We start from the raw sequence: 14,589 nt of genomic DNA, 5'->3' as shown, positions 1-14,589 counted from the left end.
AGGGTGTGGGTTCGATCCCTGGTCGGGGAACTAAGATCCCGCAAGCTGCGCAGCGCGGCCAAAAATTAAAATACATATATATTTATACACACACACACACACATATATACATACATACACACACACTGGATTTCTAGTTTAAAATAGCATTTGCTTAACCACCACTAACACAGCCTGTCCCAGCTTTCCACTAAAATACCTATCAAGATACAGAAAATGAGAAAACTCCCCCAAATTACTGAAAACTTAGACTAATGGCCATCTTGTTAGAATAATCTGGAAGAAATCTCCATTAACAATAAACCTAAGGCTGAAATGAGAAAAAAACAACCTGGGGCCAATTCGTGCAGCAGAAACCTGAAACGAGATAGTAAAACACTGAGACCTTACAGCACTGTCAGCCCCATGGCTTAGCAATGGAGAGATCATCTAGGAACCAGTAAACTGGACAGCGATGCCTCCACTACAGGGCTACTGTTTGCAAGGAAAACCAACAACTCCCAAAGCTGGTCTATATCCATTTGGAGACTCCTCCCACACACCGAAAGGGCTGAAGTGATGGCTTTGGTACTGTCACACTGCATTCTGGGAGTGGGAGACTTCACAAGTAAAACTCAGGGACCAATGCATGTTGGAGGCTGTAGTTTTTCACATACTTTATATGTTCAGCATGTCAGAGAATCTAGTAGTAGGACTAAGCGATTCTATATGCGTCTAGCAGAACCCACCAGATGAAGCCGCTAGACACTGGGAAATGGGTTGGAAGCTCTGTGCATCAAACTGGCCACCAGGAGTGGAGCTGAGAAGGGGTTCTAACCAATACCAAAGAGAATATGAGGATACTCAAATGAAATCCACATGCCCTGTGTCTTTAACAAAGAATAAATAAATCTTCCTTCTAATATGCATAAACATACCCCCAAAGACAGCATGCTTCCTATGAAAACCTCCAGCAGCAGAAGGGAAACGTGTATCATTCTGAAGACTTGGAGGAAGCACAAAAGTCTACATTTAGTGTCCGAACCAGAAGAAATATTTTAGAAGATGGCATCCTCAAGAGAACACAAGAAAACATGGACTCTGTGAAACAGGTATAGAAAGCCACTGGAATCAAAACATATTGAGAAGGAAAGACACCAAACTGGAGTGAAGAGAAAGCTCAGCAAACCAAGGAAGAATTACAAAGAAATATTGTTGCAGCAGAATTAAATTTCACATTGGAGATGGCAAAGAGCAGAATCTACCAAATTCATAGTATGGTGGTCAGATCTGAACCTCTCCCAAGTATGCAGAGGAAAAGGAAAGCTGACCTTAGAAATCCAACAAAGGTTGTTATTAGGAAATCTATTAATGTAACGCACCAAATGGGGAGGTCAAAGGAGAAAACCCAAATGAACCTCTCAATAGATTCTCAAAAAGCGTTAGCTAAATTCAACAACCATTCCTGATTTTAAAAGGGGGGGTTGATAACTTAAGAATAAATTCTTTAACATTATAAAGGATGTTTAATCTTAACCAACAAATAACATGAGAGTCAACAGAGAAAACACTAGGAACATTTCCACTAAAATCAGAAACAAGGCAAGAATTCCGGCCAGTACTACTATTATTTAACATCGTCCTGGAAGTTCTAGTTAATACAATCAGACTTGAAAAAAGTTGCTCTTTGAAGGGAGATAAAGTTATCATATGGAAGTTGATACTATTAATTTCCAAAATAATCCAAGTGAAGCAACTGAAAAACTACTAAAAGAGTTAAGCATGGTGGCCAAATATAAAATAAACATATAAAAAAATCAAAATCTTTCCTATGTACCAGTAATAATTAGTTTGAAAATATAATAAATACATGATACCACAAACTACAAACTGTCCAGGAATGACGTTGATGAGAAATCTGCGGGATACACCATCCACACACACACCCTAGAATAAATTAAGAAATCTACCATATGTCTTTTCCCGGATAGAGAGACTCACTATGGTAATGACATTAACGAAATTTTAGATTTAAAGTAATTCCAATCAAAATAACAGTATTTGGAGGAAGAGTCTGACAAAAACATTTTAAGTTCATTTGGAAGGAAAAAATGGTTCGGACTAGCTATGAAAAAAGTGTGAGTAAAGGAACAGTCTGGGAAGAATGGTGAAGAGAAATCTGGCTGCTGGCTGTTACAAATACAAGAGTCTGAAATTGGTGGCAAACTCAGCAGAGACATCGATGGGATAGTATAACAAGCCACCCCAATAAACCCTAGTTTATCAAAAGCATTTGATAAAATACAGAACCATTTCCGTTTAAAATATCTCCAAGTAAATGTGGAGACTATTTAAATATAATAGACTATTTGACAAATACCAACAGCAAATATGGAGGAACACCATTTCTATTTGAAATTAGTTATAGACAGAGTGGCCCACCAGCATCATTTTTATTTAACGCTGTCTTTGAGTTTCTAGCAAAAACAGAAGAAAATGATATAACCATTGGAAAGAAAAGATAAAACTAAAATAAAAGTTACCAGAACTAACAAAACAATTAGGTAAGATAGCTAGATATAAAAACTATTTTTAAAATTAATAAACTTTTTCTATTCTAGCAAGAGGCATTTAGGAATGGAAAGGAGGACAGTATTCCACTCATAACAAACAAAAAAGTCCTTAAATCTTTAAGAATAAATGTATCAAGAAAGGCATAAAACAAGATCTGAGCAGATGGAAAGAAATGCCATTTCTTAGACAAAAAGAGCTATAGGTTTTAAAAAATCAATTCTTACAAAACTGAAATATAAATTTAATGCAATTCTAATTAGAATCCCAATAGGGTGGGGTTGGGAGGGCTGAATAAGTGATATTAAAATGTGCAGAAAAGAAAAAATACCGAAGAATAGCCAAGAAAAATATTATTGAATCTAATGTAATCCAATCAACATGATTTAGGTACACAAATAGACACACAGATGAAACAGAACAGAGACTCCATAAATGGATCCTCGTATATAAAAAGTTTCATGACACAAAGATAGCAGTTCAGTTCACAGGGGAGAGTAAGGATTACTTAACATATTATGCTACTGTCACTGGTTATCCATCTTTGAGAAAACAGTCTTAACAAAGACTGGGAACCCAGAAGCTATAAGAAAATAATCATATTTGGATATGAAAAAGATTATGTGGAAAAATATACCATCAGTAAAGTCAATACATACAGATTTGGGGAAGATATCTATAATAAAGATGGTAGACCAAGGGCCAATATCCAAAATATACAAAGAGGGCTTACAGGTTAAGAAAAATATAAATAACCCCTAGGAAATGGGCAGATAATATGAACAGATAATTCAAAGAGAAAATCCAATTGGACTTTCTCTTGTGAGAGAGAAAGTCTCACGAGAGAGAGAGAGAGACAAAACCAAAATGCATTAGTAGCCAAGGAAATACATCCATTAAGTTGTCAGAATTATAAAAGAACCATAAAACCTTATGCTAGTAGGGATGTGAAACAAACAATAATCTCATATGTTACATATAAAAGGGAAAAGTGAATTATAACAGCCTGTTTTTGTAAATCAATCTGGAAACAAATATTTATTTATATATAAACATTTGTGTCTGTGTGTATAAATTGAAAGCACCAGTATATAAGGGCATAAGCACAATGATGTTTAATTCAAGCATCGACTGTAGTGGCCGAAATCTGGAAAGAATGTAAATGTTCATTAGTAGGGGAATAGCTAAATAAATAGTGCATCCATGAAATATTTTCCAGTCTTTTAAAAGAATAAGAGCCATACCAAGAGGCTTTGATAGATTTTCATGAGATGAAAAAAGTAGGATGTGTTAAAGTATATATAGAATTCTATTTTTATAAAACAATTAACAAAAACAGCAAAACATTCCAAAACCCGTGTGTGTGTGTGTGTGTGTGTGTGTGTGCGTGTGTGTGTGCGTGTGTATACCTGTGAGCATGGAGAAAATATGGAAGGATACATACTGGTTTGGTAATATACAGGGATGATGTGGAAAGGTAGAGGCAAGGGACAAACCAAATAAGGAAAAGGACAGGGTAAAAAGGACCACTATAAAAAAATAAATCCAGCAGTTATATTTATGTATTTTATATGTACAAACACACATAAATTGAATTCAATTTATAAAAGATACAATAAAAAAACCTAAATGTGGTCTCTGCTTGTTAAATTTTAAAAAAAGCAAAAAAGGCAGGCAATAACCAAAATAATCTCTTGGTGGGATTAGGGGTGGTGTTTATTTTCTCCTTTACGTTTCTGCATTTTCTATAATGAGAACTGTTACTCTCATAATAATGAAATAAAACCAATAAATGTGACTTTTAAAACATGACACTGAAAAATTGAGCCCATTTTGGGAAATCAAGGGGGGAAAACAGGGTTAAATACACCTTCCGCTTAGAAGCTGTCCAAGTAAGAGCTTATGAAATCAGGATCCATTACCCCTCAACCAGCAGAAAGTTATTCACCTTAGGCAAGAGACTAAGTGGCTATTCCAAGGAGCTATCCGAAGCAGCAAATAGGGTATATTTTCCCCTACCTAACACTTTAAAGACTTAACTAAATCAGAAAGCCATTTACACCACTCTCAATTATCTAAGGATTGGCTGGGCTCTTTACTTTTTGCCCTCTCTCTCTGGCTTGCAGCCATTTCCCTGCTCAGAAACAGCTCCAAAATGGGGGCCAGAGAAGGGGGAAAGAGACAAAATTAATTGGGTCGATTTAGCTTCTCATTAGCAACTCTAATAAAAGGTTTGATAAATGAGATGGTCACAACTGGTGGTTAAAATGAGCCTTCCGGGACTCTTGAGAATTTCATTTAAGCAAACTTGCCTTCAGACAAAGGTGATTTGCCTGCAATACACTTTAATGGATCTGATGCTTTTCAATTTTAAAGAAAGTCAGGACTTGTAATAAGGTGATATTTTTCTCTCCTCAATTTAATTTGCACTTTAACAACAAAAAAACCCCATAAAAACACAAAACAAAGTCCTTCAAAGTATCCTCAGTGGAACAGCAGGACCACAGTACAAAGATTCGCTAAAGGAGGGGAGCTGTCTCAAGAGAAACTTGAGCACACTCAAGAGAAACTTTACGAGGGCGGCAAACTTCCAAGGGGGAATGTCTTGGCCATAAAACACCACCACAAAGAATCGCTAAAAAGGATCTGTCAGGGCCTGACAAAAGCACAAAGGCCAAATCTCCACATACAACATTTGCCTGTTTCATTGGACCCTTGAAGACTTTTGTCCCTTGGGAAGCCCAGACACAAAGCACTGCAGGTTCAAGGTGGTCACAAGCAATGTGTTCATCATCCTTTGTTATCAAACAGACAAGGCAGTTCAGCAATGGCAACAGAAAAACAATCTCCCCTTACTTGAAGACGACGACAGCTCCCGGACATGGAGGGCAGGCCAGGAGAAAGATCTGCAATGGAAAAAAAATTAAGTATGGTTATCAAGAGAAATGCTGGACACAGTGAGACAGTGTTATTTTAATAATAATAATTAATAACCAAACTCTTACACAGAAAATGTAACATAAAAGTCTTTAAAAGACAAGCAGGTGGTGTTCCAAACATGTCTGTGTTTGCACATGCATCTGTGTGTGCCTGTCTGTTCCGGCTGTGTGTGTGTGATGGGGAAGGGGTAGGTCGGGGAGAGAGGGAAAGAGATGGATGAAGAGCGGAAGAAGTAATTGGTGGAGGGGTAAGAGATGGGGAGAGCTTTTCTTAAGCCATTTCAGCCTCTAAAACACTTCCTCTTAACCTCTAGAAGACTCAGTTTTTCAATTCTTCAAGATCAGCATGACGCGAGTAGCCAGTATGACAAGCTTTTAACCTAGGACAAGTAAAAATGGATTCTGAGATAGGACAAATACACAAATGCCATCTGGTTTGCCTCCCATGGGGGAAGGTGGGTTAATCAATACCTAGCTTTACCAGATTTAGAAAGAAAAATACAGGATGCCAAGTTAAATTTGAATTTCAAATAAACAATGAACAATGTTTTAGTATAAGTATATCCTGAATAGTGTATGGAACGTACATATACTAAAACATTATTCATTGTTTATCTGAAATTCAAATTTAACTGGACAGCCTGTATTTCATCTGGCAATCCTATCAATATTGCCACCCCCCAGGCCCTTAACCTCCCTTTGATTTTGAAGGGGAGCAGAATTTGCTACCCCAAAGTTTGTTTCTTTGGCATAAGGATTACTTTAGGCTGGTTGTTTTTAAGAAACAACAGACATAGGAAAAGCTCTGAAAACTGTGTAGAAGTTACCCTTCTGTAAGAGACATCTACACTTATAAGGAAAATCTCCATTTGCTAAGGTGTCTCCCTCTAGGAAAAGAAGGAAGACTCGAAATCTCTAGAAACTCTCAACAATGGAGAAGGCAAGGACCTAAATCTGCCTAACCACCTTACCCTTGTTCACTGTGCTTTTCCTGGTCACCTCCAGGAACTGGTCTCCTCCACCCCTACCCACCAACCAACACTCAACATCTTTGTTTTAACTTTGGCTGAAGATGGTATTTAGGTGGTGGATTGGGCCATTTCAGGGAGTTAGTCAGTTTTCCTGAGTCTCCCTCATGTATACAGGAGGTATACATGTTTTTAAACTTCCGTTGTTTTTCTTCTATTATTATTATTTTCCTCCTTCACATTTGATTGGTTTGTTTCGAAGCATGACTAAGTGGGTCCTCTTCTAGTCTCCCTGCTCAAACCAAACAAAAAGAACCTGGTCCTTCTAAGAGACCATCAGTTCCATGCTACTTGGTTTGAACTAGGCCTGGGTTACAGCCTTCAAAAACCTACAGCCGTGGCAGTCTGACTGCACCAAAGCACTGGTTCTCAAGAGGGACAAGGAAAGCCCTGCAGAGCACTTATAAAATGTGCAAATTCCTGGGCTCCCCCCATTGGGAATGCTGATTCCAGAAGTTTGGGGTTCCAGGAATCTGCGCATTTTAACAAATGCCCCAGGAGATTCAGACACTCCAGGCAGCCAGATGTGCTGAAGGTTTGATCAAAGACATTCAGGAAAAAAAAAAAAAAAGACATTCAGCAGGAGAAGGATTGACAAAAGAATGAAACTCATGTTTATGGAGTTACTTTACCTACAGTGACTTTATGGTGAGGATATACAAAATCATTGATATGTGTCCCTCTCTTGTGGTGAGCATTTATGAGCAGACATTATCTGCATTATGGGCTAGTTTGCTTTGTCACGAGTATATTCTTTATATTCTGTCCTTCAGTTCTCTCAGAATCTACACTTAAGAGGAAAGGGTACTATAAGGAAAATCACTATAAGTAGAGACACCTGCTTGAATCCCTGCCACGAAGAAGAGAAAGAATGGAAAAGAAAAAGGGTCTTGAAAGGAACACGGCCAGGAGTCCATTACCCACACAATACTTCATCAGAGAACCCCGCCAAGAAAATATCCATCAAGAACATGCCTTTCCCCTGTGGATCAATTTGATTAAAAGTGCAAAACCAATGACAATTGCAGGTCCACAATTCTTTAACTGCAATCGCCAAATCCAAAAAGCTCTAAAAACCAAAAGTCTGTTTTTGGTTTGTTTGGTTTTTTTTCAAAACTAATTTGGTAGCAGATATGACTTGAACTGAGCTGGGGCTACTTACAGACTTTCTTTATTCCATTTATGGTGAGTATACACACATTTTCCACAAAAAGAATGTATTTTGAATACGGGGTGCTGTCCCAGACCCCACTGGGAGTGTCTGTAAAACACGTTCACTGGGGCTTCCCTGGTGGCACAGTGGTTGAGAATCTGTCTGCCTGTGCAGGGGACGCAGGTTCAAGCCCTGGTCCAGGAAGATCCCACATGCCGTGAAGCAACTAAGCCCATGTGCCACAACTACTGAGCCTGAGCTGTACAGCTCACGAGCCACAAGTACAGAGCCTGCGTGCCACAACTACTGAAGCCCGCGCACCTAGAGCCCGAGCTCCTCAACAAGAGAAGCCACCACAATGAGAAGCCCGCGCACCGCAACGAAGAGTAGCCCCCGCTCGCCACAACTAGAGAAAAGCCCACATGCAGCAACGAAGACCCGACGCAGCCAAAAAAAAAAAAAACCACGTTCACTGTATTGCCTTTCTAAAATCCAAATAATTCAGACTTATGAAATACATCTGACCTTAATGGTTTGGGACAAGGATTGTCAACTTGGAATTTCAATCATCCAGACATGAACTTAACCCCACTCCTCAACCCCACCTGTCAGGAGCAGTCCAAGAAAGAAACAAAGCTGGTATTCTTTACCACTGTCCCAGCAGTAAAGTTACTCACTGTAGGCAAGGGACCAAGTTGGAGGCTGTAGAGAGTTACCCAGCATCAGGCCCATCAAAGGCTACATTCAGAAGCTACAGTATATAGAAAGCAGACAGGGGCCCCTAACCACCTTGGAAAGAATACTTCTGGAGTCACCTAAGAGCCATGCCAGCAGCCCTCCTGAGCTTCTGGAATACCCTAGATACTTCCAACATGCGAAAACAGAGAAGCAAAAATGCGACACTGGGCCCCACTGTTCACTCTTACTTTTCTATACCCACAGCCAAGAGGAGATAAGCAGATTCTTGGGGGCCAATTTCCCTGTAACTGCTCCATTTGGCTGGTTCTGATCCACGACAGCCCTATGCCAGAGGCCCAGAAACCTACTGAAGAAAGCAAGCCTCCAGTCCCAACTCACTCATGCATCTGATTTCTCTTCAGGTAGCTCTGCTAGTCTTGACTGTAACTGAGTTTCCAACAGTTACTTTCCTGTGGCCATGTCATTTCCAACCAGCACGTTGGCCTTCCTCGTCTTGCCTGTCTATTCCCAACACCAGGATAGAGGGTATCTTTTTCAAGCAACCTTTAAAGCAGATACATGTAGACACATCAAAAAAGGAGATTTGAAAAATGACCCCAGGGACTTCCCTGGTGGTGCAGTGGTTAAGAATCCGCCTGCCACAGTGGTTAAGAATCTGCCTGCCAATGCAAGGGACATGGGTTCGAGCCCTGGTCCGGGAAGATCCCACATGCTGCAGAGCAACTAAGCCCGTGCACCACAACTACTGAGCCCGTGTGCCACAACTACTGAAGCCTGCATGCCTAGAGCCTGTGCTCTGCAATGAGAAGCCACCGCAATGAGGAGCCCGCGCACCGCAACAAAGAGTAGCCCCAGCTCGCCACAACTAGAGAAAGCCCGCACTCAGCAACGAAGACCCAGCACAGCCAAAAATAAACAAAATTTTAAAAAAAATTTTTTTTAGTTTATATGAAAAAGGATCCCAACTCCATCGTATCTTTTTCCAGTAAACTCACAGTCTCCTCTGGCAACTTCATAGATTTATGACACTAAACCTCTCTGCTTTGTCATGCTGGAGGCACATCCATAATCACCATTAACCAAAGGAGAGGAGTGAAGATAACATGTTAATTCAGAGGCCCAAAGGCCCCCAGCCTTGGCCCGAATATCCCTGCTCTCTTCTTTGATTGGCTGCCAACTGCCTCCAAATTTTGCCAGCGTTTGTTTCAGCCTAGCAGACGGAAAGCTAAACTATCCCTTAAGCTGCAAACAGGGTGGGAAGAGAGGACACTTGGAAGTACAAACAAGGACGGCAGGAAGATGAGAAGGCATCTGAGCACATCCCAGCACCGACTCGGCACTCTGTGTTCATGCTGCCATCCGCCCAGCTGGGCACCTGAAGAAAAGGGCGTGGGCAGGGAGCACACAGAGAGATGCTACAAAGCACTTCCACTTACCCATCGCCTGGGAGGTAAGCAGGGCCTTGCTATGAAATCCCATTTTACAGATGGAGAAACCCAGGGGGAAGGTTCTGACAAGGTTTCTGGCAAGAACCCAGGTCCCCTAACTCCCAGATCAACACACTTTCCACCTCATACCTGACATGGTCCCAGCCTCACGGGGGCTTCTCTTCTTTAGACTCTAGCCCTGCCCCTAGACCCCCCAACAGAACACATGGTGCCACCGCAGGAGCCCCACACCTGTACCACACAAAAATCTACTCCTCACAAGGCGAGACATCTCAAAACACAAACCTGCCTGGGCAGCAAATTATATTTACGCAGATGGATTTCACAGTCCAGCAGTCTCTAAGGACAGGCTCATCTTAGCTCCACCAACCTGCTTCATTCCCAGATCTGCTGGGTGCTGGCAGTTCCTGAATCCTTACAGAACTGGACTCTTGTTTGGCTGGTTTTTCCTGGAAAACCCTTCAGGTTCCATTCAAAAACCACGCTCTCGTAGCTTCCCCAGGAGAGACTGGCTCTCTAGCATCTTGCCCACAAACTCGAAAATTCACCTTTTTCCTAAGCACCTAATCTAGGCACCAGCAGCTGTTCCAGTTCATCCTCTACCTCTGAACCACTCTGGTACCAGGTTCCCACCTTCCCTACCCGAGCTCTCAGCATCACTCGACCCACTCCTGTTCCTGTCTCTGTTCCACAGTCATATCAGCCCCAAGTTCACCGGCATCAATATCCAACTCCCTGTCAAATTCTGCTCTACCCAAACATTAGACTCAGTAAACCCCCATGGTCATAACGCGGAAAGAAGATAATTTCTGTTCACAGGAGGAAGCGGTAACACTATGAGAAATGTATTTGGGAAGGACAGCCAGTCACCAAGACCATCCTAATTGAAGGGCTAGCCAGGTTAGGCAGTGAAGAGGGATGGGAAAACGAAATGAAAGGGAAAGAGAGTAAGAGAGGGACAGGAGAGTTGTGTTTGGCCTGCAACACAATCTTCCGAGGCCCAGCCCTTGCAGCTCCAATTCTCCTGGCTCCACCGCCTATGAGAGCACCCGACCATTTGGGGGTTCCTAAACAGGAGTGCTTACAAACATTACCCACCATTCCTTGGGCTGCCCAAAGTCTGTCCTAGGCTCTGTTCACCAATGTTTATACTCTTGGGTCCTCATCTTCTCTCTCCCTGGACCACTGAAATAATGTTCACTGGCCTCTTGCCTCCAGACACATTGCTGCAAGAGGGATCTATCTAAAATGCAGCTCTGAGCTACCCTTTAAAATCCCTTAATGGCTGGCCAGTAACTACAAGAAAAGCTCAAGTTCCTTAGCATGGCCTCATGCATTGCCCCAAACTGTATCCTGAACATACTCCATGTCATAAACATGCTTCTACAATCTCATTTTCTAATAGCTTCATTTTATTCAATTATATGGATATGCAACAATTTACTCAACCAATCTCCTCCTGTCGCACACGTAAGTCACGTCTAAATTTTCAGATCCTTCTCTATTTAGCCTCCATTTGTAGAATAAGAATTTCTAGGTCTTCAAAGGGAATATACATTTTAAGGCTTTTAACGGATAATTCTAAACTGCCTTCCAGAAAATGTCTTTGAATTTATACTCTCGCCAGCAACATATGAGAATGTGTTTCTGCTACAGCCTGGCCAAATAGGTCATTATCACTTTTTAAAAGGCAAAACACTGAAGGGGAGCAGAATTTGCCACCCCCGAATATGTCTCTTTGGCATAAGGACTATTTTGAGCTGGTTTAAAAAAAAAAAAAAAAAAAGCAGATACAGGAGAAGCCCTGAAAATCAAGTATATAAGACTCTTTCTGTAAGAGACATTTACATTTATAAAGGAAAACTCCATTTGTAAGGGTGTCTCTCTGTACAAGAGAAGGATGACTCTGAATCTCTAGAAACCCTTATCAATAGAAAAGGCAGCAACTTAAATCTGCATAACAACCTTACCCTTGTTTACTGTGCTTTTCCTGGTCACCTTCAGGAACTGGCTCCCTCCACCCTTTTGTCTTTAGCTGCAGATGATATTTGAGGTGGTGGCTTGGGCCCTTTGACAGAGTTATTCAGTTTTCCTGGGTCTCTCCCATGAACACAGGAGGTATACAAGTTATTAAATGTCTGTTTGTTTTCCTCTTGTTATTCTGTCTTTTATTACAAGGGGATCTCAGACAAGAATTTAGAAGGGTAGAAGGAAAATTAATTTTCCTCCACTACAATACACACACACTCTTTATTGCTTTAATTTGCATGTCTCAGATTACCAGAAATATTAAACTATTTTCTAACATGGTTTTTGGCCAGCCATATTTCTTCTTTGGGGATGTGACCATCTGTGGCCTTGCCTGTTTTTCAACTAGTATGTTCTTTTTCTTATTGGGTTATAAGAGCTATTTACATTTTAATGACATTGAATACAGACTATTTGACATTTACTGCAAATATTTTTCCCATGTTGCCATTGTTGTAGCTCTGGTTACGGTAGTTTCGTATGGAACTTTTTATATCTTTATGTAATCAGATATACTTGTTATTTCCTCGATGGCTTCTATCTTTGACGCCATGCTTTGAGTCTTTTACAACCCTGGGATTAAAAAAAGAGTCCCCGATTGTTTTCATAATATTTTAAAATTTTAAATCTCCAAATCAAGAAATTGTATCACTGCTAATCCTACTCACTCTTCCATGAGAATGGCCTTCTCATCTTTCTTCTTTTAGCTACCTCTTTTTTACCCTTCAAATAACAAAAGAAAGCATCATTTCCTCGATCCTCCCATTAATTCCTTCTGTTTACCTCTTTCTGAGAAATTACCATTTTTGTCAGTATAAGGAGCTGACAGAGAGCCTTCTCTCAAGAATTTAGACAAAAGGGAAATTGGAGTACCTGCTAACAAACTCTCAGGCTTCAAAAATCAACATACGATAGATTTAAAAGACTGCAAATTCATTTTAAAGCCAGAATGTTCCCAGACTTGAAAGACCACATTGTAACCTGTTTGAATTATACCCAAAGAAAGAACGGGGTTGGCCAACGACTGAGGTATAGAAAAAGGAGAGTCACAAAGGCATATATACTTGGTAGTGTCCACATCCAAGCACTATCCAGGGACCAGAGAAGCTTAGCTTAAAAACATCAAGTTTTCTGGTCCCACTGCCAAATTCATCCCTATTAAGAGAATGGAAGCAGGATAGGGAGCCTTGCTAAGTGGTTAAGATTATGGGCTTTAGAGTAAAGACAGACTCGGGTCCACATGCTGGCTCTGCCGCTCACCAGCACTGTAACCTTGGACAAGAGACTGGAGGAATTTTCAACTCTAAAATAGGGATAAAAATAGCACCTATGTCTCACGAGGTTTTGGAGAGGATCAAATGAGATAAAGCAATCAAAGCACTTGGCACAATGTCTAGCACATAGCTAGCACTCAAGACATAGTAGCTATAATTATTCTGATCTCAAAAGAAAATCCATCCCTACTGTGCGCTACATCAGCAAGAGCTTAGATTAAACTTCCAATTCATCTAACTACACTTGTTCTATTTCCATGCTTGTACTATAATGTGCTAATATATTACCTGGCTTCCCTTGTCCAGCCGCCTACAAGGAGAGAATCCTTAAACACTCGAGACTCAGTTTCCTCGTCTGTCAGATGAGAATTACATTAGTACTATCTCATAGGGTAGAGGTGAAGATTAAAGCACTTAGTTTGAAGCCCTTAGTTCAGTGCCTGGCACATTGTAAGGAATAAAATAAGTATGAGCTATTGATAGCATCACCCTTCTTGGATGCCCTTTCTGTTCTCCACTCACTGCAAATTCCATCCAGGCCCATAGCAAGTTCTAGTTCCCGCACAAAGCCTTCTCCAATAACTCCAGATAACACCTCTTTTTTCCCAATGGCCTATACAACTCATTAGGTACTTAGATTTTATTTAATTTGGAATATTAAGCGGCTCCCTATGGCTGCACACAGTGCTATCAAGAGCTAGGATCTGATTATCAATTGTTCCCTCCTGGCGAATTTTTAATTGGCACTGGTGAGTCACTGAACAAATTCCAAAGTCATCTGTCGGGTAATTAAGGCTCTAGACAATGTGGCCCTCAGCTGCCTTGCCCACTATGCCTCAGGTTTTCACCCTGAACCTCAGTTTCTACATTCTAAAACAGAAAATAATAATAGTGCCTGCCTCCAACATCTTAAACTCAACTGTTGTTTGATGCAGATAACAAATGCTTTCTGGATATTTCCATCTGTATGTTATACAGGTATCTCATGCCTACCATGCCTAAATCTGAACTTGCCGTCTTCTTTCCCTAACCTCTTCCCTCGCTTAACTGCTCCCTCAAAAAATGGGAGAGAAGGGACAGCTCTTCCAACAATAGAATTCCGACTGATAAAGGCAGAAGGCATGAGGGAAGCAAAATTAACATTAGACAAACACTGCAGCAATAATTGTACGCAAGAACCATTGATAGATGCTGATTAGTAGTGAAAGATGATCATTTTTGCATGGAAAGTACTTATTAATTACAAAGGTAAAATAGTAACTTTACGGTGGAAAAATCTGGCAAATGACCAAGGTTAACATCACCAGAAATAACATATATCATCATGTACCCCCTGATATGCACCAAGAAGGGGAGGACATCACTTCTGTGGTATTTTTGCCAAAATTACTCAAATCTAATCATGAAAAAAAAATCAAGTTAAGTCCAAATAAGGAACACTTTACAAAGTAACTGACCAAGTACTCTTCA

The 14,589-nt window shown here is 40.7% G+C and overlaps 1 protein-coding gene across 17 annotated transcripts in view; it reads right to left on the bottom strand.

The window, feature by feature from the left end:
* TMEM164 (transmembrane protein 164) overlaps window positions 1–14,589 on the bottom strand; it is a 177,843-nt gene that overhangs the window by 96,910 nt on the left and 66,344 nt on the right. For all 17 annotated transcript variants that reach the window (XR_003429311.1, XR_003429310.1, XR_003429308.1 and 14 more), the window contains one exon: window positions 5,407–5,456. Coding sequence is in view for 9 of the 17 variants with exons in the window: in XM_027089523.1 (XP_026945324.1) it covers window positions 5,407–5,456 (50 nt within the window). In the remaining 8 variants the exon portion in view is untranslated. The remainder of the gene's footprint in view (window positions 1–5,406; window positions 5,457–14,589) is intronic.

This window comes from Aethalodelphis obliquidens, unplaced genomic scaffold (assembly GCF_003676395.1).
Source record: "Aethalodelphis obliquidens isolate GAN/ISIS:26980383/991018 unplaced genomic scaffold, ASM367639v1 scaffold66, whole genome shotgun sequence".
NCBI lineage: Eukaryota > Metazoa > Chordata > Mammalia > Artiodactyla > Delphinidae > Aethalodelphis > Aethalodelphis obliquidens.
Note: the sequence above shows the minus strand (reverse complement) of the source record. Positions and strands in the feature narration are given on the sequence as shown.